Raw genomic sequence first — 24445 nt, forward strand, 5'->3', positions numbered from 1 at the left:
TATATATATATAATACTATACTTATACTATAAGGCAATTCTCTCCACTTCATTTGGACAACTACAGTACAATGAAAAGAGCATTGAATTTTGAATCAGAATACCAAAGTTTGTGTCTTGGTCTATTCTTCTACTTGCTTACTATGTAAACAAGTAGGTCATTTTCCCTCTCCTAGTCTTGGTTTCCTTGTTTATAAATGGGGATAGTAACACTTATACCACTTACCTTACAGGAGATATTTGGGGGAAAACTCTATCAAGTTTAAACTACTACAGTAATGAGAGTGGTTGACCCTGAAGGGGTTTAGCTGCCTCCATCTCTGGTCCAAATTCAAATCCACAGCCCAGGATCCTTGCTTACCCTGCTTAGGTTAGGTTCACAGAATGACTGCCAACATTTATTAGCAACCTACTATGCACAAGGCACTGTGCACTCTTTGCTAGAGAAACCAGAGAGGGAGGGGATAAGTGCCTCTTTCACAAGGACATGATTTTGCTATAACTGGCATCAATTCAAGATTTTCTTTGATTGATAAAATTCTAAAATATAGAACACTGGTGGCCCAGGGGAAGGTGGTAGGGGGAGACAAAAAGCAGATAAAGACAGAGGAAAACTAGGTAAAATATCTGTCCTCTCTCCTCAGAAAAGAATGGCCTAAGAGATTCCTTGGTAGAGAACCATCAAAAGAGCTGGCTTCAAACCTTGACTCTGCCATTTTTCTTTCTTTTTTTTAATTCAAAGTTATTTTATTTTCCCAATTACATGTAATAATAATTTTCAACATACGTTTTCTAAAATTTTAAGATCCAGTCTCCTTCCCTCCCTTCCCCGACTTGGAGACGGTAAGCAATTTGGTCTTGAATTATAATCAAAACACACTTCCATATTGGTCATTGTTGTAAGAGTACACTCATACATAGCCAAAACCCCAAAATAAAACCATAAATACACTAATGTGAAAGATAATATGCTTTGATCCACATCCATTGCATTCCAACAGTTCTTTCTCTGGAAGTGGATAGCGTTCCACATCAAAAGTCTTTCAGAATTGTTCTAGATCACTGCATTGCTGAGAGTAGTCAAGTTTTCACAGTTGATCATTGTACAATATTGCTGTTCCTGTGTACAATGTTCTCCTGGTTCTGCTTATTTCACTCTGCATCAATTCATGCAGATCTTTCCAGCTTTTTTTGAAATCAACTTGTTTATTATTTCTTATAGCACCATATATGTACCAACATATACCAAAATTTGTTCAGCTATTCCCCAATTGATGGACATCCTCTCAATTTCTAATTCTTTGCCACTACAAAAAGATATAAATATTTTTATATAAGTAGGTCCTTTCCTCTTTTTTATCTCTTTGGGATAATAGTGGCATTATAGGACCAACAGTGGCATTAGAGGATCAAAGGGCATGCATAATTTTATAGTCCTTTAGGAATAGTTCCAAATTGCCCTCCAGAATGGTTGGATGAGTTCACAACTCCAACAACAATGTATTAGTATCCCAATTTTACCATATCCCTTCTAATATTTACTCTTGTATTGGACTCTGCCAATCTTCTAGCTGTATGAACTTGGTGGAATCAGCTCCCTTCTCTATATAAAATAAGGGAGCTTGATCCAACTCTAAAAACTATGATTTTATAAAACATTCCACTTAAAATTTAAAATCAATTATCCATTCCCTAAGTATCTGGCAAACTTATTATAAGTAGAATTGCTTGGTGGTATAGTGGATGGAGCTCTGGGCCTGGAGTCAAGAAGTCCTGAATTCAAATCCTCCCTCAGATACTTACCATCTGTGTGACTCTATACAAGTCACTTCACTTCTTTTCCTCAACTGTCAAATGGTGATAATAACATAATAACATATCCCAAAGCTATTGTGAGGATCAAATGAGATAATATTTGCAAAACACTTAGCACAGTGGCTAGCACATAGTAAGTTTTTAATAAATGCTTGTTCCCTTTTCTCCCTCACCATTTATTGAAAAAAAATTTTTAAACATCAATACTGCCCCATCCTGTCTCTCCCACCCACCTTCACACAAAGACCCTCATTCTCGGGATTGCAATGTAGTTGGATGACTTTCCCACTCCTTCTCTTGTTCAATTCTGGCTCTGGATTCTCCAGCCCTGAGAGAATTGGCAGAAACACTATTTCATCACATGAATACTGCTCTCCCTCCCTTCTACCCCCATGGCCTTTTTCTTCCAATCCAATCCAAGCCTCTCTGTCCTTTCTTGAAGAAGTTTATCTGAAATAGGGATCTTGTGATGGTTTCTTGGCTGTCCTGGCTCCATTTCAAGGACAGAAGCAAAAGCTGATAGTGGGGGTGGTGGGAGAGGGGGGCAGGGAGAAGTTGGAAAGATGGAACCAAAGGGTTTGTTATTTTTGTAACCAAATCTAAAAAAGGAAAGGGCACAGTGAATTTCTCCATTGGCTTGGACAGCAATAACCTGCAGCTCAGTGCTCCTGGGAGCACAGGACTGAAGCAAACAGCTTCATGAGATGAGAGGAAAATGAGGCAATGTTGGGCTGGCTATAGCACAGAATGCCAGAAAGAGAAAAATCTTAAAACACAGGTCTTTCCCACCTCACATTTTATAATCTATGATCTAAAGCCTCTTCTAACTCAGAAGTATATATGACCCTAATTTAAGGATTACAAAACTCTTTACACACATCACATCTCATTCAGTCCTCACCACAACCAGGTAGGGTAGGTATTATTATCCCCATTTTACAGATAAGGGAACTGAGTCTAAGAAAGGTTAATTGATTTGCTTAGGGTCACACTACTAGTAAGAGAGTCAGGTTTTCCTGTCTGTTGTATCACTTACCTTCCTTTTGTAGCTTTGTTGTTCTACTTTCTGTTAAGGGATCAATCAATAAACATTTATTAAGTTCCTATTACATGCCAGGCTGTGCTAAGAATCCTTCCAGCTTTAGTATGAATGACAAAACATTTACCAAGAACTATGTGCAGAACACAGGAGATGCAAGGTCACTCAGTAAGGTTGTAAGCAATATTCACTTGTCTACAGTGATGGTAGTTGAAATGGGAAGTCAACAGGCCTGGAAAGGAACCTCTGATATAGGGATTCCCAGCCTATATACATCTCTCCTGAGGGTTCAAGAAGCTGATGGTGGGGAACTATAGAGAATATTTGATAAATAACTATATTATCTTACTGAAATGTTCTCTAAGTGGTGTTAATGAAAAAAAGTTGAATAAAGTTTCCTGTATGAAAAAGTAATCTATTTTATTTGACCATGCAGATGTATTCAATATGAAGGACTTATTTCTTTTCCAATTAAATAGGGGGTATGGAAAGATTTACAGAAAGCTCAGGGATACAGAGACAATAGGACTGAGAAATAAATCGAGTCCCAGGGAAGCTACTTATCTAGATTAGACTAGTTTAGAATAGACTGACTTCCAGGCTGGGGAATCTTTCTACTATGCCCCTTCTCTTTTGTTCTTTTCTTTTCTCTTTTAAAAACTCTTTCCTTCCATCTTAGAATCAATACTGTATATTGGTTCCAAGGCAGAAGAGTAGTAATGGCTAGGCAATGGGGGTTAAGTGACTTGTCCAGGGTCACACAGCTAGGAAATGTCTGAGGCCAGATTTGAACCCTGGACCTCCCATCCCTTCTCTATTTATTCTCACAAGAACCTTATGAGATGGCCAGGGCAGGTATTATAATTCCCCCTTTTTTTTAACCCTTGTAGTTCGGTGTATTGTCTCATAGGTGGAAGAGTGGTAAGGGTAGGCAATGGGGGTCAAGTGACTTGCCCAGGGTCACACAGCTGGGAAGTGGCTAAGGCCGGGTTTGAACCTAGGACCTCCTGTCTCTAGGACTGACTCTCTCTCCACTGAGCTACCCAGCTGCCCCTAATTCCCTTTTTATAAAGGAGGAAACTAAGGCCCAGAGAAATCTCATGCATATTTCTGACAGGGGAAAAAAAATTAGTCCAAAGTTGAAGGTGGGTTCTTCAGGCTCCCTCCCTGGTTAGGCTGTGTCACGTCCACTCATCTAATGTGCCCCAGGACCCTGGAAATAGCTCCCTTTGTTCCCACACTGCCATCACTGACAACAGGACAGAATGTACATTCTACTCTCCAGCCTTTCCCCTGTAATAGCAGAGCAAAAGAAGCAAGAGCTATGCCACAGCAGGATTCTCCCACAATCCTCCCTCCTTCTGTCCCTCCCTTTACTCCACTGGTTTCCTCTGGAAACTGAGTGCAAATTAGCCAAGGCTTTGTCAGCTGAGCGAGGGATATTAATAGATGTATAGTTACAGCCCTCCTTGCTCCACCCCCATCCTTGCTCTGATCTTCCTCTTCTGGCTAATCTAAAGGCTGAAGAAAATGAATCTTAAAGTAATCTGAGGATAAATTCCCTTGAAAAAACTAGGAGGCATCTTGGTTTCAGAGAAAGGACATTAGCCTGGGAGTCATGAGACTTAGGTCCTGGTCCTGGCTACATCATTAAATTACAGATGTGTGTCAGGTTCCAACATGCAGAGGGTAATAGCTTTTTTCCTTTCTTTTTAAAAACCTTACCTTCCATCTCAGAATCAATACTGTGTACTGGTTCCATGGCAGAAGGACAGTCAGGGCTAAGGGGGGGTTGAATGATTTGTCCAGGGTCACATAGCTAGGAATTGTCTGAATCCAGATTTGAACCCAAGATCTCCCCTCTCTAAACCTGAGATTTCTATCCGCTGAGCTGCCTGGCTGACCCTGGTAATATCTTTTGAAAATAAAAGAAAATGATGGATTCCAAACTTATTCTTTCAGACTCTTGTCCAACCCCTTTGTGATCCCATTAGGGTTTTTCTTGGCAGAGATACTGAGGTGGTTTGCCATTTTCTTCTACAGCTCATTTTACAGATGAGGAAACTGAGGCAAACAGGGATAAGAGATTAGCCCAGGATCACATAACTAGTGTCTGAGGCCAGATTTGAACTCACAAAAATGGGAGTATTCCAGGCCCTGCACTCTATCCACCGTGCCACCTAGCCACTCTTTTCTAATCTGCCCTTCAAGATTTAGCTCAAATGCTCCTCCTCCAGGAAGCCTTCTCTGATATTCTCAAGTCATAAGCAATCTTTCCTGGCACTTTGCGTAGTACTGGAGGGGCTGGGGAGAAAATCTTCCTTATGAATTTATCACTTTTCTGAATTACAGTTACATATGTCTTATCTTTATTATTAGAGACAGAGGTCTTTGAGAACAAGGACCCAGCCTTTGCTTATCAGTATTTCTGCCAGCACTGGGTACATATGTTCTGTATACACTAAGCTCTCAATAAATATTAAGTGGAATTGGAATAGTTAAGGGATTCACTGTTAAGGGAAATTATTGAGGTAAGAAGTTGATAAGGACAGTTTCTTTGAGAACAAGGTGGAGAAGGTGGGGAAAATCTGAGTCAGTTGAGAGAATGAGAATGGAGTAACAGAAATAAAGGTGGGAAATAATGTGGATATTTGATATAGGCAACTGAGTATATGGCCCCCTTGGCCTACACTGTTCTACAATATCTCTAATTCCATTGTATTCTTCCCCTATTCCCTCCAGGAGAGCCTTACAGTAAAGTATGAAGAAAGGAAGGAAGAAAAAAGCTACATAACACATGTTAAAAAATGTCAAAACATATCTAAAAATAATCTGCTATCATATGCAATATTTCACACAATCATGGGCCCCCTCTTTTGCAAAAATGGGTTGGGGAGGGTAGAGATTTTCTCATCTTTAAGGCCAAATTGAATTATTATAATTCCACATCATTCAGGTTTTTTTGTATTCCCCATTAATTACTGTTTATATTGTTGGCTAGTTCAGATTACTTCACTTTGTTTCAGGTGAGAGAAATCTTTCTATGATTCTCTGAATTTGTAATTTCTTACAACACAGTACTATTTCATTACTTTCATTTACCATGATTTTTTGGCCATTCCCCAATCAATAGTTACCATAAAAAATGCTGCTAAAAATAAGTACATTCAGACCTTATGTCACTGACCCAGAGGAATATGTCTACCAGTAGAATCTCAGAGTCTAAGAAGTATGGCCATTTTAATCACTTTATTTTCATAATTCTAAATTTCTTTCTAGAGTGGTTGTACCAATTTACAGCTCTACCAACAATGGATTTGAGAACCAGTCTTTCTACTACTCAGTCTCCCAACATCTAGTCCTATATAACCCAATATTTTTGTCATTTTTGCCCATCTGCTGGATGTGAGTTGGAACTTTCTGGATTGTTTTGATTTGTATTTCTCCATTCTCTTATCATTCATGATGTGGAGTTTTCTTTCATGTGCCATTTTCTTTTCCAGTTTGTTTAAAAGCATTTTTTTTAATAAAGGTGTTTTGGGGGGGATTGGGAGGTGTTGTTTTTAAAGCCCTTACCTTCTATGTTAAAAGCAATTCTAAAACAGAAGAGTGGCAAGGAGTAGACAACTGGGGTTAAGTAACTTGCCAGGAACACACAGCTAGGAAATGTTGGAGGTCATCTTTGAACCCAGGTCCTCCTGACTCCATATTTGGTACTCTATCCATTGTGCTACCTAGCTATCCCTAAAAATAGGTTTTTATTGATATTTTCTGTTTCTTATATCACCATAGTACCTCAACTATGCGTTATTCTTCCCCTCCATGAGACCCAACCCATATGAAAAATGTTTTAGAAAGAAAAAAAATCAGCACAACTAATTGACACATTGAAAAACTGTGAAAATATGTACAATAAGTAACTACCTCTGAGAAGGGAAGGGTTCATATCTCTTCATTCTAGGCCTCCTTGAACTTTATAATTTTGTTATATTTACCTTATTTTTTAATTTCCATATTGGTTGTGTTGTAGAAGATATATATCCCCCCCACCAAAAAAAAACCACAGAGAAAATATAGTGAAAAATACATATTCTTTTGTCTGCATTTAATCTCTTAATTCTTCTCTGGAGGTGAATAACATTTTTCATCATTAGTCCTTCAGAATTGTCTTAAATCTTGTATGACTGGGAATAGCTAAGTCTTTCATAGTTGATCAATATTACTGTTCTACTGTTACTATGTATGATGTTCTCCTGGTTCTGCTCTCTTCAGTCTCTTTAATTAATTAATTAGTGATTAATTGATTACTTTGGGATTTTTTGCCCATGGTTACATGATTCATGTTCTTTCCCTCCTCTCCTCCCTCCCCACTCCCAGAGCTGATGAGCAATTCCAATGGGTTATGCACGTTACATTTACTTTTTTTGGGCGGGGGAGGTAGGTCATCATTCTTCCATTTACATTGTTGTGATTACTATGTATATTGTTTTCTTGGCTCTGCTACATCAGTTCATATACATCTTGCCAAACTTCTCTGTATTCATCACACACATCATTTATTATAGTACCATACTATTAAATATTCCATTAAATCCATGTACCACAGTGTAATCATCCCCCAGTAGATGTGCATTTATTTTGTTTCCAATCTTAGGTATAATAAAATGTGTCTCTGTTACAAATGGGGACTTTCTTCTTATCAACAGCTTCCTTGGGGTATAAACTCAGTAATAGAATCTCTACTTTAAAGGATATGAACATTTTAGTCATTTTATTTGCAAAATTCTAGATTGCTTTCCACAACAGTTATAATGCTTTACTGTTCCAACAACAATGTACTAGTGTGCCTAGCCTTCCACAACCCCTCCAGCATTGACTATTGACATTCTTTGGTCCCTTTTGCCAATTTGCAGGGTGTAACGTGAAACCTTAAGAGTTTTTATTTGAATTTGTCTTATTTTTAATTATTAGGAACATGTTTTCATGTGGTTATGAATACTTTGAAGTTTATATCCTTTGACCGCTTAATCTATTGGGTATATTTTCTGTCTAGTTGATCCTTTTCCATTTTATAACCAACAATGAATGTTTGGAATGGTATGCTTTATAATATAATAAAATACGATGCTGCTTTATAATAGGAAGAAGTGCTATTCTCCCTTTATTCTGACCTTTTCTCCATGACTTTCCTTGATATTCTAAGCCTTTTGTTTCTTCAAATGAGTTTTATTATTATTTTATTATCTTATCATTTCACATTATCTTATGTTATATTGGAGCAGAAAGGCAGTGCAGTGGATAGAGCCCTAGGTCTGGAGTCAGGATAGATCAAGTCTGGTCTTAGACACTTCCTAGCTGTCTGACTATGAGAAAGTCACTTAACCACTTACTGCCTCAGTTTCCTCAACTATAAAATGAGGATAATAATAGCACCCACTTCCCAGGGTGTGGTGAGGCTTAAAGGAGATAAATGTAATGCTTAGCACAGTGCCTGGTAGGTAGTACACTATATAAATGCTTATTTCTTTTCCTTTCCCATTTCTTCTTGCTCTATAAAGTATCCTTTTGATAGTTTGATTGGTATAGCACTAAAATTTGAAAATTAACATGCAAAGAATTGCCATTTTTATGATAGTGGCATGGCCCAGATATGAGCATTGAATATTCCTTCAGCAATTTAAGCTGTTCTTCATTTTTTTAAAATAATGTCTTATAGGTTCATCTATACAGGTAGTGAAGTATGCGTTGGTAGACTGATTCCCAGAAAATTTATGCATTTTTTTACATGGGACTTCCCTTTCTTTTATTCCTCCTGGATTTTGTCATCATTATATAAAAATGCAACTTATTTTGTGGGCTACAATTTTTTTTAAACCCTTACCTTCTGTTTTAGACTTGATATTAAGTATCAATTTTAAGGCAGAAAAGTAGTAAGGGCTAGGCAAAGGAGGTTAAGTGACCTGCCTAGGGTCACACAGCCAGAAAGTGTCTGGGGTCACCTTTGAAGCCAGGTCCTCCCAACTCCAACCCTGGAACTCAATCCACTGTGCTACCCTGGCTGCTCCTTGTAGCCTGAAACTGTATTGAAGTTATTATCTCAATTAGTTTTTATGAATTTCCTAGGATTTTTGAAGTAAAATATTTTATTTTCAGAGTCCATTTTATCTCTTCTCTGACTATTTTTATGCCTTTAATTTCCTTTTCTTGTCTTATTGCTAAATTTTCTGGAATTAGATTAAGTGGTAGTGGAGAAAGAATATATTTTTGCTTTACTCCTGTATTTCTTGGGAAGGCTTCTACAGTTTCTTCATAAATATAATGCTAGATTTTGGTTTAAATATTTTTCCTCATGTTAAGAAAAGAATACCTCTGGGCCTAAGTGAGTTGTTCTTGGTCAGAGGCTTTTTGTGATCTATTTTGACAATGTGGTTATTGGATGTTTCCATTTTTTAATATGATTATGTTAACTGTTTTTCTAACATGGCATCATCCTGGCATTTCTGCTCTAAATCTACCTTGATTATTGTGGAGGATTTCTTTAAATGAATGTTTTAATCTTTTTGCCAAGACTCCAATGAAAAATTTTAGATTGATATTGCATGTGTCTATCTTACCTTCTTTACCAGACTCTGAAATCCCATTAAGAAAGGGGTATTTCTATGTTGTATGAGCACATGGAAGGACATACCTGGAAAAGTTCTGAGTCTTCTCCACAGGTGCCACACTGGCTGAACCCATTTTCAGATGTTTCAGGGCCCCACTGAAGTTCACTGAAGCAGCTGGCAGAATCCAAATCACTGGCATCCAACTGGGAGAGGTCAAGGTCTTGGAAGTCTTCATAGAGGTGCTCCTCCCCTGTGCCCTCGCACTGTAGAGACAAGGAAAGGGAAAGGGTCCAATGACTATGATCTTTCTAGGCCTTCCAGAATGAGATTCCTGAGTAACACCACAGTCATGGCCCTGCCAGTTCTATGTTTGAGAATCCAGAATTATGGGAGGAAGGGGGAAAGGAGTGCTCATTGTCATTCGTGTCTGTACAGAGCCAGGACTCAGAGAAGGCAGGTTCTTTCAGCTCTATCCATGGAGGGGGTGAGGAGATATGGATGTATAACCATGTATATTTTCTCATGTGACTTTTTTCTAAATAAATATAAAAATTATAGGATTTAGAGCTGCCAGGGACCACAGGTATCTAGTCCAACCTCTTCATGGTACAAATGAGGAACCTGCTGTTCAGTAAGTTTTTAAGTGGCTTGTCCAAGTTCAGGCAGTAGCCTTTCAAGCAGGAATTCAAACTCAGGGTTTTTTGTACTATGTCATATTGAGAATTCCCACCCTCACTAGTCCACGGGGCTATTGTCTGTGATGAACCAAATCAACTGTATTAAAATGATACAAGCCTACCTAAATCACTGATACTTATTCATTTTTTTACTTTTTGAGCCCTTCCTTTCTGTATGAGTATTAGTTCTAAGATAGAAGAGCGACAAGGGCCAGTGATTCCCAAAGTGGGCACCACTGCCCCCTGGTGGGTGCTGCAGTGATCCAGGGAGGTGGTGATGGCCACAGGTGCATTTATCTTTCCTATTAATTGCTATTAAAATTAAAAAAATTTAATTTCCAGGGGGCTAAGTAATATTTTTTCTGGAAAGGGGGCAGTAGGCCAAAAAAGTTTGGGAACACTGGGCTAGACAATCAGGGCTAAGTGACTTGCCAAAGGTCATCCAGCTAAGAAGTGTATGAGGCTGGATTTGAACCCAACCCCTCCCAACACCAGGCCTGGTGCTCTATCCACTGTGGTACCCAACTGCCCGCTAGTTATTTACTTAAAAAAAAAAACCAACCCTTACCTTCTGTCTTAGAACTGATACTAAGAATTGGTTCCAAGGCAGAAGAGCAGTAAGAAGATTAGGCAATCAGGTCACACAACTAGGAAGTATCTAGGCCACTATGTTAAACACTTTACAAATATCTCTTTTTTTTTTTTTTCCACAACAATCCTGGGAGGTAGGTGCTATTATTAGCTCCATTTTACAGCTGAGGAAACTGAGGTGAACAAACAGAGGTAAAATGACTTGCCAAGGACCACACAGCTAATAAGTGTCTAAGGCCAGATCTGAACTCAGGTCTTCCTGACTCCAGGTTCTATGCTCTGTACTGCTATCTCAGAGAAGTGTTGATGGCTCATTGGTTGAGGTTTTATGAAAATGAGAGCATCTGCCTAGGAGAAGAAAAGAATCCTTGCCATCATCTGAGACTAATGAGTTGACAATCCACCTCTCACTAAAGTCTCTTCCTGTGCAAGTTTGGAAAGAACATTTAGTGTTTTCCCTCCCCTTTGGGAACAATTTATTCTAAACTGGGAAACCACCAGGGAATCTTCAAAAGTAGGTAAGTTCATCTTTCTTTTCCAGCCTCTGCATCAAAAGGAAGAGAAAAGTAAAGACTAAGGGGGGAAAACCCACAAACACTAATATTTTAAGTTTTCTGTATTGTCTGAATCCAAACTGTGTCATTAAGAAGTCTCAACTCTGCCACTTGCCAGCTATGTGACTATGAGCAAGTTCCTTACCCTTTATAAGGACTATACACCCTAGAGAAAGATATTTCCCAATGCTGATATTTCACTTCTTGAAATAACAATGATTCCTCTCTAATTCTGATAAACCAGGCTTATCAGAATTATCATCGTTCAGTTTTCTGATATCAAGCAATACTGACAATTGGAAGACCAAATTAAAAGCCACAAATCAGTATAAGAGGGATAGGAAGAACTGGGGTCAATAAAAAGAGACAGAATGAAAAGAGGAAAGATACTCCAGGACTTCCTGATAGTGAGGCTAACAATGGAAAATAAATAAATAAATAGATAGATAGATTTTTTAAAAAGGCCTAGCACCTTAGTATCTTCCAGGACTATTTAATGGATGCCCACAACAATCATCCTGAGTCATCCAAAATAGTTATATACTAATGCTTTTGAATTTCTGTGTTTAGGAAAGCAAGGATGTATATGATAGAGAGAGAGAAAGAGAGAGCGAGAGAGAGAGAGAGAGAGAGAGAGAGAGAGACAGAGAGAGAGACAGAGAGACACATGCAGAGACAGAGAAACACACGCAGAGAGAGTCAGACAGACAGACAGAGACAGAGACAGAGAATTTAAAGTAGATCTTGGTGCCTGCAAGAGGGAGTTTCAGTACTGTGGAAACTTTCTGGCTTTGGAAGCCTCCTTCCCCAAGGGTACAGAAGGTACAAATGGAAGCATAGTCAATCTCTGCTTGAAAATAAACCATGCAAGCCCTCTATCCAGGCAGCTCAAGTGAACATTTCTCTCAGAGCTGTGACTCACACCAATTATGGTCTGGTCACGCACCAAGAATAGGCTTTCAAGAGGGTGATAAAATATACCACAATTCAGTGGCTTCTTCTAATGAATTAGTAACAATGGAAGACCCTTCAAAACAGGGCGGATGCTTCTCCAAGGGGGTGGAGGACTATTCATTTTCAGCTCCCCACAGACCCTGCCAATCATCCTCTGGATTTTTCTGCCTCCGGAGATGGCAGCAGCTTGACCTGAAGAGTTCTGCAGAAAGCTTCAGGGATAATCATGCATGACAGCAGCAGATTGTGATGAGAGAAATCGTGATGTACTTAAGGTCTCTCAGACTTTTCAGAGTCATGCCAAGGAAATTAATCATTCCTTTCCTCCAGGTCTCTAGTACTTGCTATCAGAGATAGAAGGGATAGTTAGATGATGGGAGCATTCTACCTCCCTTGCATCCCCTCCTCCGCACCTGTCTGCCTAGGCTGACTCAGAACTCATCTGGGATGGGCTAAGTAAGCCACAACCATGCAGGGAATCCGGCTCCCTTGCCTACCTACCAGCCGCTTGACTGATCACGGGGCCTGGGGGAGATGGGAGCCAACAGCTGCATTTCTTCTGACAAGATGGAGACCTTACCATCTACCTTGCCAATGACTCCTAAAATTCTTCAGGCTTTACTACCTCCTCTGACTCTATGCCTTATGGTCCCCCAGGACTGTTATCATCCTACGACCTTTCTAATTGGAGGAGACAACATATGGGAGAAAGTCCAGCTGCAGAGCAATTAGAAAGGCCCAGAAGTCTTACGTGTACAACAATGAGACCAATAGCAAGGCCCAGAGCTTAGCACAGAGCTTGGCACATGGTAGTTGTTGTTCAGTCATTTTTCAGTCATGCCTGACTCTTTCTGACCCCTTTTGGGGGCTTTCTTTGCAAAGATACTGGAGTGGTTTGCCATTTCCTCCTCCAGCTCATTTTCCAGATGGAAGAAATGAGGCAAATAGGATTAAGTGACTTATCTAGGGCCACACAGCTATTAAGAATCTGAACTCAGATTTGAACTCAGGTGCCCCTGACTTTGAGTCTAGCACTATCCACAATGCCACTTTGGTTGTCCTTTTCATGTGGTAAGTGCTTCATAAATGTTTTTCTTTCTTTCTTTCATTCATTCATTCATCCATTCTTTCCTTCCTTAGTCCTACTAGTATGCACCAAGAGGGATGATGACAGAGTTATTTTCAAATACCCCCATCTGTTGTTTCTCCTATTAGATTGTAAGCTCTTGAGGATAGGGAGTCTCTTCTACTTCTTTTATATCCCCAGAGCTCAGCTTAACACAGTGCCTGGCACATGGGAGGGGCCTTATAAATGTTTAATAATTGATTAATCCACCCTCTTCCAGTTTAGGGGCAAATTTCACAGAAGAAAAGTTCTGTGCCTTGTCCCATTACTGGCATTTAGCCCAATGGTGACAAAGACTGAAATAAAAAGTTCAATATATACCAAAATATTTATTCATAGCAGCACTTTTTGTGAAAGCAAAAAACTAGAAATAAAGTGAGTACTCATCAGCTGGGGAACAGGTAAACTGAATGTGACATGAATAGAAAGAAGAAACATAGGAAGATTTGTAAAAATTAACACATTGAGAAAAAGCAGAAAAGGAAAATATACCTGGTAGCTACAACAATACAAACAAGTAATAAAATAAAGCTGATTAGCAAGCAGAGTATGGAATGACCAAGTTAGGGAAGGAATGAGGAGGAAATAGTCTTGGTCCTTTCCTTAGAGAGGTGAGGGACTATGGGTATAGAATGTTGCATACACTGCCAAATGTAACTAATGTAGGAAAAGAGGGAGGGAAGGGAACAAGATTTACTTAAAGCCTCCTAAATGCCTAAGCATCCTGCTCCCCCCCCCCAACCTTTGTTAAAAAGGGAAGGTTCAGTGGGGGAAAAGTTATTTAGGGAAATGGTTAACATAAATACAAAAGCTATCAATCACTAAAACAAGAAAGAAATATAGAAAGTTAGCAAGATAGAGAAGACACACATACAAAAAAGCTTATGTCCTAATGAATTTGTTGCCTCTTCACCAAAAACTCTCAAAGGTAGTTAAGGAGAACTTATATTTGGACAAGAGAGGGTCCACCCTCCTCAAGGAGACTGTGCTCTCAGTCAGATGTGTGACTGATAAACAAACAAGAAAATCTATATTAATGAAGAGGAATTTAGAGTTTAGATGGCCAAGAGCAATTTGGAGCTAAAGGAAATTCAGAGAAATGAGACCAGAATGACACTGGGGCTCAACTAGAATGTTCCGTGATTGGCTGAAATAATGATGTTTACCCTGGAGAAGACTTAGCAGAGACAGGATAGTCATCTTCCGATATTTGAAACATTGGCACGTGGAATAGGGATCATTCTTGTTTTACTTGGCCCCAAAGGTAAGAAATGGGAACAATGGGCCAGAGTTATAGCAGGGTACATTTGGCAATATCAAGGAAAAACATCCTAAGAGGAAGGGGTGGCCTTAGGAGACACTGAGCACTTGATGTCCAAAGCTCTTTATGCAGAAACTACATGACCCTCTGATAAAAAGAGGGGTCCAGCTGAGAAATGCATTGGATCTCTGAAGTCTTTTCTACCTCAGATTTTTTGGGTCTTGTGGAAGCTAAACGATCCCTTAAGAAGCATTTTATAGGTAGGATTAAGGCTTTGTATATGGGATTGTACAGCTGGGTGGCAAAATGGATAGAGTGCAGCTTGGAGTCAGGAAGAAACTTCATGAGTTTAAATCTGACCTCAGACACTTATGAATTCAAATTTGGCCCCCAATACTAACTGTGTGATCCTGGGCAAGTCACTTAATCCTGTTTGTCTCAGTTTCTTCAACTACAAAGTAAGCTGGAAAAGGAAATGGCAAATCACTCTAGTATCTTTGCCAAGAAAACCCAAATGGGCTCAAGAAGAGTTGGATGTGATTGAAAGGACTACATAGTATCACAATGCAGAACTGTACTTACATGATCCTGGGATCCCTTCTAACTTGGGTTTCTGAGAATCTTTTTTAGGTGCTGAACAAAGAGGTATCATTAAAAAGACAACTGGATTTTGAAACAAAGAGCCTAGACTTGATTTCTACCTCTGTTATTTCACTTGTGTAACTTCAGACAAATCACTGAAATTCTCTGGGTCTTCTTTTCCTCTTCTGGTAAAACTAGGGATTGAACTACCAGGGCTTTTTTTTTAAAACCCTTACCTTCAGTCTTGGAGTCAATACTGTGTATTGGCTCCAAGGCAGGAGAGTGGTAAGGGTAGGCAATGGGGGTCAAGTGACTTGCCCAGGGTCACACAGCTGGGAAGTGTCTGAGGCCAGATTTGAACCTAGGACCTCCCATCTCGAGGCCTTGGTCTCAATCCACTGAGCTACCCAGCTGCCCCCTACCAGGGCTTTTGAGCCTGGAGCCAATGAACCCTTTAAATTCTTGCCTTCCATCTTTGAATTAATACTGTATACTGGTTCCAGGGCAGAAGAGTGGAGATTAAGTAACTACCCCAGGGTCACATAGCCTTGAAGTATCTCAATCCACTGAGCCACCTAGCTGCAATTTGTTTTTTGTTTCTTTAAATTCTTACTTTCTGTCTTACAATTATACTAAATATCAGTTCCGTGGCAGTAGAGGGGTAGGGGCTAGGCAAATGGGGTTAAATGACTTGCCCTGGGTCATATGATTAGGAAGTGTGTGAGGCAACATTTGAACCCAGGTCCTCCCATCTTCAAGCCTGGTTCTCTATCCCTGAACATAGTCTGTTTTTTCTTTAAACCCTTACTTTCTGTCTTAGAATCAATACTGTGTATTGGTTCCAAGGAAGAAGAGTGATAAGGAGTAGGCAATGGGGGTTAAATGACTTACCCAGGATCACACAACTAGGAACTATCTGAGACCAATTTGAACCCAGGACCTCCTGTCTCTATGCTTGGCTCTCAATTCACTTGCCCTACCCCCAAAACATTTTTAAAAAATATTTTGTTAACAGCATTTCAATCTAATTGGCTTCCTTTTTGTTTTATTTTGTGCATTCACTAACATTATCCTGAAAAGAGGCTTATTAGATTTCACCAGTCTGCCAAAAAGGTCTGTGATGCCAAAAATAAATAAATAAATAAATAAATAAATAAATAAATAAATAAATAAATAAATTTAAGAGCCTACTTTGAAGAGATGGTCTCTAGGACCCTTCCAACTTTAAATCCCATGATTCTAGGGGTATATATAGAGAGTCACTGTGAAAAGCTTTATATCAGAAGAACGATTTATATTTAGCTCCTTACTCTCCAAGTTGTAAGGCATCTTAGTGGTCAAGTTGCTTGCTTCCTGGAGCACTAAACTTCTCTTTTTATAGCAAATGGCTCTCCTAGCAAATGATTGTAAAGCTACCACTTGAAAACCTCTGGGGATTGGAATCTATCTATTGAGGTAGCCCGTGTTTTTTTTCATATGTTGAACTGAAATTTACCTCCTTTGAAGCCCTAGTTCTGCCCTCTGCAGATAAGAGAACAAGTCTAGTCTCCCTTTCCCAAGTGACACCTTCAAATCTTTAATGATCATGATCATCCTTCTCCACTTTCCTTTAAGTTTTCTCTTCTCTTGTCTAAACATCCCATTCCTTCAACAGGCTCCCATATAGGATATTTCACATGCCCTTTCCCTGGTTAAGTCTCTCCCTGGATATACTCCAGCCTGTCCATGTCCCTTTAGAAATATGGTGCCCATAACTGGACACAGTCTTCCAAATAAGGTCTGAGGAGGGAAGAGCAAAAGCTATTATAGATAGGACATCAAAGAATGTTGGGGGTGCAAGGGGCTGTCAAGGTCATCTAATTAGTCTAAATCCAGTCATTTCTCCAGAGTCCCAGTGCACAGATGGACCAGCTTCTTCTTGGTGAGGAATGCAGAGGCAGCAGGGGGGCCAGGGCACAGCAGAAAAGTTTTGGGTTGTACAGTGCTGAGTTACACAGTTATAAATAACCACACAGACAGATAGCAGGGACCACACTCTGGGACTGAAGGTCACCACCCCATGAAACAGGCAACGCAAAGGGTCCCCTGGCTCAGCATTTGAAGAAATGTCCTGCTAGAGACAGGCAAGCACATCGTCAGCTCCTGTCTTTTGTCCAACTCCTGCAATATTTATAGGGAAAGGCTTGGAATTGAAGTTCTCCAGCAAGACCCCTACAGAGAGATTTCTGAGCCAGGAAGAGAGGCAGTATGGGTCCTGCTGGGTTCAGGAAGGACAGCAACTCCAGCTGTGCTCACCGTAAGAACACCTGCCCAACAGAATTGGAATCAGAAGACCGGGAATACAGATACAAAGTCCAAAGCTCTGGGACCTCAGGCAAAATCATTTAAACTCTTAAAGACTTGGAATAGTAATATGAGCACCAACCATGTCACAGAGTTACAGTGAGGAAAGTGCTTTTTAAGAGCTGTGACACCAGAGATACATGAGTTACATAGTTGGGCTATTCTCTACACAAAGGCTTTACTGCTATCTCCCCAACTACTAGTGCCCTCTTTCCCTATCATCTCCTACTTAACTACTTGGTATTTTACTATCCTGTATTAATACCATACATTTATTCATGTTCATGCTGTCTTCTCTGACTATCTATCTTTCTATCTGTCTATCTCTATCTATCTATCTATCTATCTATCTATCTATCTATCTATCTATCTTTATCTATATCTTCTGTTTGAGAGAAGGAATTATTTCGATTTCTGTATTTGTGTCATTACTACAGAGGAAAGACTTAATAAGTGCTTCCTGACCAATGGACCATAAAACTGCATGTACCCTTTGACTCAGCAATATCACTAATAAGCCTGTCTCCTAAAAGATCAAAGAAAAAGTAAAAAGCCTATTTGTACAAAATATTGATAGCAGCCCTTTTTGTGGTGGCAAAGACCTGGAAATTAAGGGGATGCTCATCAACTGGGGAATAGCTGAACAAGTGGTAGCATATGATTGTGATAGAATGCTACTGGATATATAACAGGATGCTTTCAGGAAAAATCTGGGAAGGTTTATATGAACTGATGCAGAATGAAGAACGAAGAGAACTCTGTACATAATAACAGCAATATTGTACAATGATCAATTATGAATGACAACAATACAATGATTCAAGGGCAAGTGTTAAGGACCTATGATGAAAAATGCTGTCCACCACCAGAGAAAGAACTGATGGAGTCTAAATGCAGATTGGAACTGTAATATTTTGGAACTGATATATTTTGATATATTTTGATATATTTTGAGTGTTTGGATGGTAAAGGGAAACAGACTTGTTGCTCCACTTAACCCATTCTGCTCTTACAGAACACACTATTTTTTTTTCTGTGTTTTCTTTCACAACATGACTAATATGGAAATATTTTGCATGACAATATATGCATAAATAGCCTTTATCAAATTGCTTGACTGTTTAATGGGGTAGGGGGAGTAGGGGGGAAAATTTGGAACTCAAAATTATAAAAAATGAAGATCAAAAATTGTTCTTCCAGGGAAGCTGGGTAGCTCAGTGAATTGAGAGTCAGGCCTAGAGATGAGAGGTCCTAGGTTCAAATCTGGCCTCGGACACTTCCCAGCTATGTAACCGTGGGCAAGTCACTTGACCCCCATTGCCCACCCTTACCACTCTTCCACCTAGGAGCCAATACACAGAAGTTAAGAGTAAAAAAAAAACTGTTCTTCCATGTAATTGGGGGAAATTAAATAAATATAATAGAGCATTATATTTATATAACAAAACATTAAATGATATTTAAAATATCAATATCAATTATAAATAACAAGATCTTTTAAGTATTATTAAATAATATTTAAAGAAAATATTAAATAATATATAATATAATACACATATGTAAAAATAAAAATTTTGAAATAATATCAACATTAATGATATTTTTAAAAATTTTAAGTGTTCATTGACTTGTGAGCAGCTTTTTAAACCAAGAGCTGTTTTCTGGAAAGCCATGAACAATGTCTTGGCCAGAGGCTGTAACTAGGGTCAGAGAAAGGAAGACTCAACTTCTAGTGGTCAATCAGGTGATTCAGTGGACAGAGTACTGGACTTGGAACCTGGTAGATCTAAGTTCAAATCCAATTTCAGATCCTTCCTAGCTGTATGATCCTGGGCAAGTCTTTTAACCAGTACCTCAGTTTCCTCTATTGAAAAATGGGATAATAATAACACCTACCTCCCAGAGTTGTTTTGAAGATCAAAGGAGATAAAATTTGTAAAGTACTTAAAGCACTATACTAGCTATTCTAAGTACCTGCAGTCAATCTCAATCTCAACAGAAGTCTTAGCAAAAACCTAAAAAGCCTTAACAACAAAAGAAAAGAAACACTAATTCCCTTTCAAATGGGATATTGTATAAGAGCATTGGCTCTGGAGTCCAGTCAGAGGACCTGGGTTCAAATCCTAACCAATTAGCTAGGTGACTTTGGGCAAGTAATTTAATCTCTTGGGCCTCATTTTCATTATCTATAAAGTGGAGAGGTTGGACTAGACAGCCTCTAAGGTCTCTTCCAGCTCTATATGTTTTATTCTACCTATGGAATGGGCAACATTGAGAGGTAGCAGGTTTCCTTCACTAGGAGAGCTTCCAGTGGAGTCTGGATTTGTGGGCATTGGAGTTGAGGGGATTCTTGGCCAGGTACTACTAAAACAGGATGGTCTTTGAGGGTCCTTCCAACTCTAAGATATAGATTTACAGCTAGAAGGGCTTTTAGAGGTCCTCTTGTCCAACATCCTCATTTTATAGTTGAGTCTGTGGTCAAGGGATGTTTAGTCTCTTGTCCAAAATCATACAGGTAGAAAAACCAGGATCTGAATCCAAGTAACATGGCAACATTGGTAGGAAGAGTCCTGAATTTTAAATGAGCGGACCCAAGTTCATATCATAGTTCTGTTGCTCACCTGTGTGACCTTGGGGCAAGTTGGACTTCTCTGGGCCTCACAGTCTCCCCAAATGCAAAATGGAGGGGATTGGGCCTCAATAATCTCAATGATGAAGTAGTTGGACCGCAGGACTTGTAAAATCCCTTCCAGCTGTAAATGTATGATTTAGAAGATAAATCATAATGATAAAAATTATGATTTTTCTTAATCTAGTACTTTGATCCACATTATGCTGATTCAATAATTCTAAGTCTCTCTCATATAAATTTAAGTCCCATAGAAGCATTGCACTGAAAAGGCCCTTAGGGAGTGCCTAGCTCAAACCTAGAATCACGGAATTCTAGAGAAATGAGAACAAGAACTTTTAAGATCATCCATTCTAAGCCTTTCATTTCACAGATGCAGAAACTGAGAATGAGAGTCCCTTAAGCTAGTAAGCAGAGTAACTGGGACAAGAACTCAGGTATTCTGGGTCTTTGACTCTCTTGATCTCAAATCTACAATTTTTTTTTTTTACCACACTCACATGATCCTCTCATTTTCCAGCAGGGAAGCTAAGGCACAAGGAGTGGAAATGTATTACCTCAAGTCATAGATAGAATCAGCAGCAGGGCCAGGCTTAGAGCTCACTCCAGGGCTGGATCCACTTCTACATACTTTCAAAGCTGCCTGTAACCAACCATTCTCAATTCTCCCTCATGCATTACATGTGCCACCAACTTAACCAAGACTTTTTCTTTTTGAAATTCATCTCCTGTATTACTAACTGTTCTTGTACTGTGCTTCCTTACAGGAACACTTATTTCATTTTTCTGTGTGCTCACGCTTGTCAAAATTTAAATCCAGAGAATCCCGAGGACAGGGTAAGGAAGGCCACTCTTGGCTGAGTTCCTCTGGTCCTAAGACTACGTAAGGTTCAAGCAGCAAAGCTGGCCATGCTTCTGTGGCTGACATATTGCTCCAGGCTGGATCTGGGCTAGGTCTGGACTCAGTATAATCTCCAATGGTACAATTAATTTTTTACTCACAATCAGTGAGATGCTTACTCCTCTGGCTTGTTCACTTAATTTTTAAAATTATTTTTATTTTTTTAAACCCTTACCTTATGCCTTAGAATCAATACCGTGTATTGGTTCCAAGGCAAAAGAGTGGTAAGGACTAGGCAATGGGGGTTAAGTGACTTGCCCAGGGTCACACAGCTAGGAAGTGTCTGAGGCCAGATTTGAACCCAGGACCTCCCATTTCTAGGCTTGGCTCTCAATCCACCGAGCCACCCAGCTGTCCTCTTTCTTTACTTTAAACAGTCTGGAGGAGGAGACGCCGGACAGTGTGGTGACAGCCCCAAAATCCTAGCTCTGCTACTGCTGTGGGACCCTGAGTGAGCCTTCTCCCCTCTCTGGGTACGAGTTTCTCCCACATGAGATGAGGGAGGAGACAAGACAGTCTCTATATGCTGTTATTGCTTTGACATTTGAGAATTCTAAAGAGTGCCATGTGCAAGCCAAGGGCAGTAGGACACTTTTGAGGCATCACAGACATTTGAACATGTCACGATGGCCTGGGTTTTCCTCCTGGTCATTCTGGGGTCAGGGGATAGAAGGAGAAGATAGTGAAAGTGTCATGGGAGGGAGGACAGAAGATGGCTACTTTGTGCAGATGGACAGATGGTGAGAGTCAGGAGGGGGCCTGAGGTGTCACAGGAGACTCTCAGGAGGCAAAGAGATGGTGGCAAAGTGGAAGACATTTCCTTTTTAACATGAGGAACATCCTGGTCTCTCCTCAAGGCTTGTCCAGTGTGTGATAGGCTCTGCTCACTCCAAATTCTTTTCTGCCCATGTGGGAGCTTAAGCAAAAGACTGGCAGAGCCAGTAGCAGATGGAAACAGGATGCAGAGGGAGCCCAGGCAATGGAGGAAACTTGAAGAGAGACCATTTGAATTCCCCAAACACAACATAAGAAGCCTCAGGAAAAAGCCATTTCATTTCAGAGGCAGAAGGTGGATCATGAGCTAAGACTCCAGGCGGAGAGGGAAGAACGTTGCTGAGTCACGGAGAATCTGATGATAATTAGACACACACATCCTATAGACAGTTTCCCCTTCTTGTCTTTATCAGGATCCTTATGCCCAATCCTGGGGGGGAAAATAGCAGCAATAAAGGAAGCCAGAGTCCAGGAATTAGGATTACAATCCCCCTCTAGGATCCCTAGAGGGGAGCCTTATCACAGATAGTTATCAATGAAATTAGCACACTCAGATGCTAGAAAGGGCCCTTTCAACATAGAGTGGCCCTTCAGGTTTCACCAGGGTCCATCAGGAAGGCCTAAATGGCTCTAGTTTTGAAGGTAGCAGAAGTTCTTAGATGACTCTTCCTCTCTTCCAGAGTGCACCCCCTCTTTCCACTTTTCTCTCTTGTTATTACATTTCCTACACATTATTATTCAGTTATTTTCAGTCATGTCTGACTCTTCGTGAACTTATTTGGAGTTTTCTTAGCAGACATACTGGAGGGGTTTGCCATTTCCTTCTCCAGCTCATTTTACAGATGAGGAAGTGAGGCAGACATTTTACAGATGAGGAAGTGAGGAAGTGACAAGCCCAGGATCACACAGCTACTAAGTGTCTGAGGACATATTTGAACTCAGGAAAATGAGTCTTCCTGACTCCAAACCTGACATTCTATCTACTGCACCACTTAACTGACCACTTTTACTCTTTCTCTCCGGTTATTGCCTTTCCTAAATATTTTTTCAGAGTAAAGATGGTGCTTCATAGGCCTGCCCTAGTTCCTTAGCTAGACTTAAGTCTAGCAAACTATTCTGATGCAGACGACTGAATAGGAAACTATATTGGAAATTGTGTATTTGGAAAAAGCAATGGAGTTGAGTCAGAGGATCTAGGTTCAAATTCTACCCCTACCATTTACTATCTATATAATCTTGAACAAGTCCTTTCCTTTCTTTGGGTCTTAGTTTCCTCCTCTGGAAAAGGATGGGGTTAGACTAGATGATCCCCACAGTCCTTTTCAAGAATGTATTGATGGATTGTTGTATTGCAAAAATGAATAATAAGGAAGTAGGTATCAAGTAATAACATTTGTACAACCCAGTGGAATTATTTGTCAGATCTGGGATCAAGGAGGGAAGAGGGGAGGGGAAAAAATAAATCATGGAAACATGGAAAAATATTTTTAAAAAAATAAAATAAAAAATAAGAATGTATTGCTGCCAACTTAAGAGCTGATTGTTAAATTTTCATTGCAGTCATTCACACCTCAGAGATCAGCAAAATACTACAAATCTTAGGCTTGCTGTATTGTTTTGTTGATTGTTTAGACTTAAACAATTGATGAAGAACTTGTTAATAACTCAAATTAAACTTAAAAGTGTGTCATGAATACATTTTTTTTCTCCCTAGAGAACTTATTGTTAAATATTTACCAGCATATCTTATCTCAGAGTTCTTCTATGACCTGAAGGACCAGGTCGTAGGTTTGGGGAGCTATAAATGTAGTACTGGGAATCCTGCCCAGTGCTGCTTCCTGTGAAAGAACTCAAGTACAGATCATGTCAGGAGACCCGAGATTCCTTATGCTGGGCAACTATAAACTTTTTTAATATTCCTATTTATTAAAGATAGGGACACGCATAAGAAAACCCTCATTTCCCATCTTATGCATGAGGGGCAAGGGAATATACAGCCTGATGGCCAAAGATTTTGTCTGAAACCAAAAAGCTGTCCTTGTATTAAATTCCATTAATTTAATAATTAAATTATTACATTATCTTGTGGGTTGGGGATCAATTCATTAAATCTGGCTGGTGGAAGGAAGGTTACTATGAATTTTCAGTGTATGTCTGCTTGATTTTCCTAAGTGTAAACAGGGCTAACAGATCCTGTAGTGGTTGTTGACTTTAAAAGGGAAATTTCAATTCTTGGTCTATCTGCGTGCAGGTGTGTGTGTGCATGCACACACATGTACTAGATATAGAAATGACTGTAAAAAAACACAACATCAAAAGAGTATTTTTCAAAAGGAAAGCAATTAAGTCCAAAACTCTGAGCACCCTCAATTTACAGAGGTAGAAAATGAGGCCCAGAAAAGAGAAATGATTTACCTAAGGTCCTATCTTTAGTTAATGGCAGATTTAAATCTAGGAGCTAGATCTAATTCAAAGTCCAGAGTCTTTTCCAATGAACTACATTGAATAACATAACACTATTGCTTAATTGTATTGAGTAGGGCCTTTGTCACAGTCTTTTAATCTGTGGGATCCCAAAGACTGTTTATTGCCTTC

General features: G+C 39.6%; 1 protein-coding gene across 1 annotated transcript in view; it reads right to left on the reverse strand.

The window, feature by feature from the left end:
• Nucleotides 1–24445, reverse strand: part of PPARGC1B (PPARG coactivator 1 beta) — a 78161-nt gene that overhangs the window by 34465 nt on the left and 19251 nt on the right. Inside the window, exon 2 of the mRNA XM_044659866.1 lies at nucleotides 9542–9721. Within this exon, the coding sequence (XP_044515801.1) occupies nucleotides 9542–9721 (180 nt within the window). The remainder of the gene's footprint in view (nucleotides 1–9541; nucleotides 9722–24445) is intronic.

This window comes from Gracilinanus agilis, chromosome 2, assembly GCF_016433145.1.
Source record: "Gracilinanus agilis isolate LMUSP501 chromosome 2, AgileGrace, whole genome shotgun sequence".
In the NCBI taxonomy this organism is placed as follows: Eukaryota; Metazoa; Chordata; class Mammalia; order Didelphimorphia; family Didelphidae; genus Gracilinanus; species Gracilinanus agilis.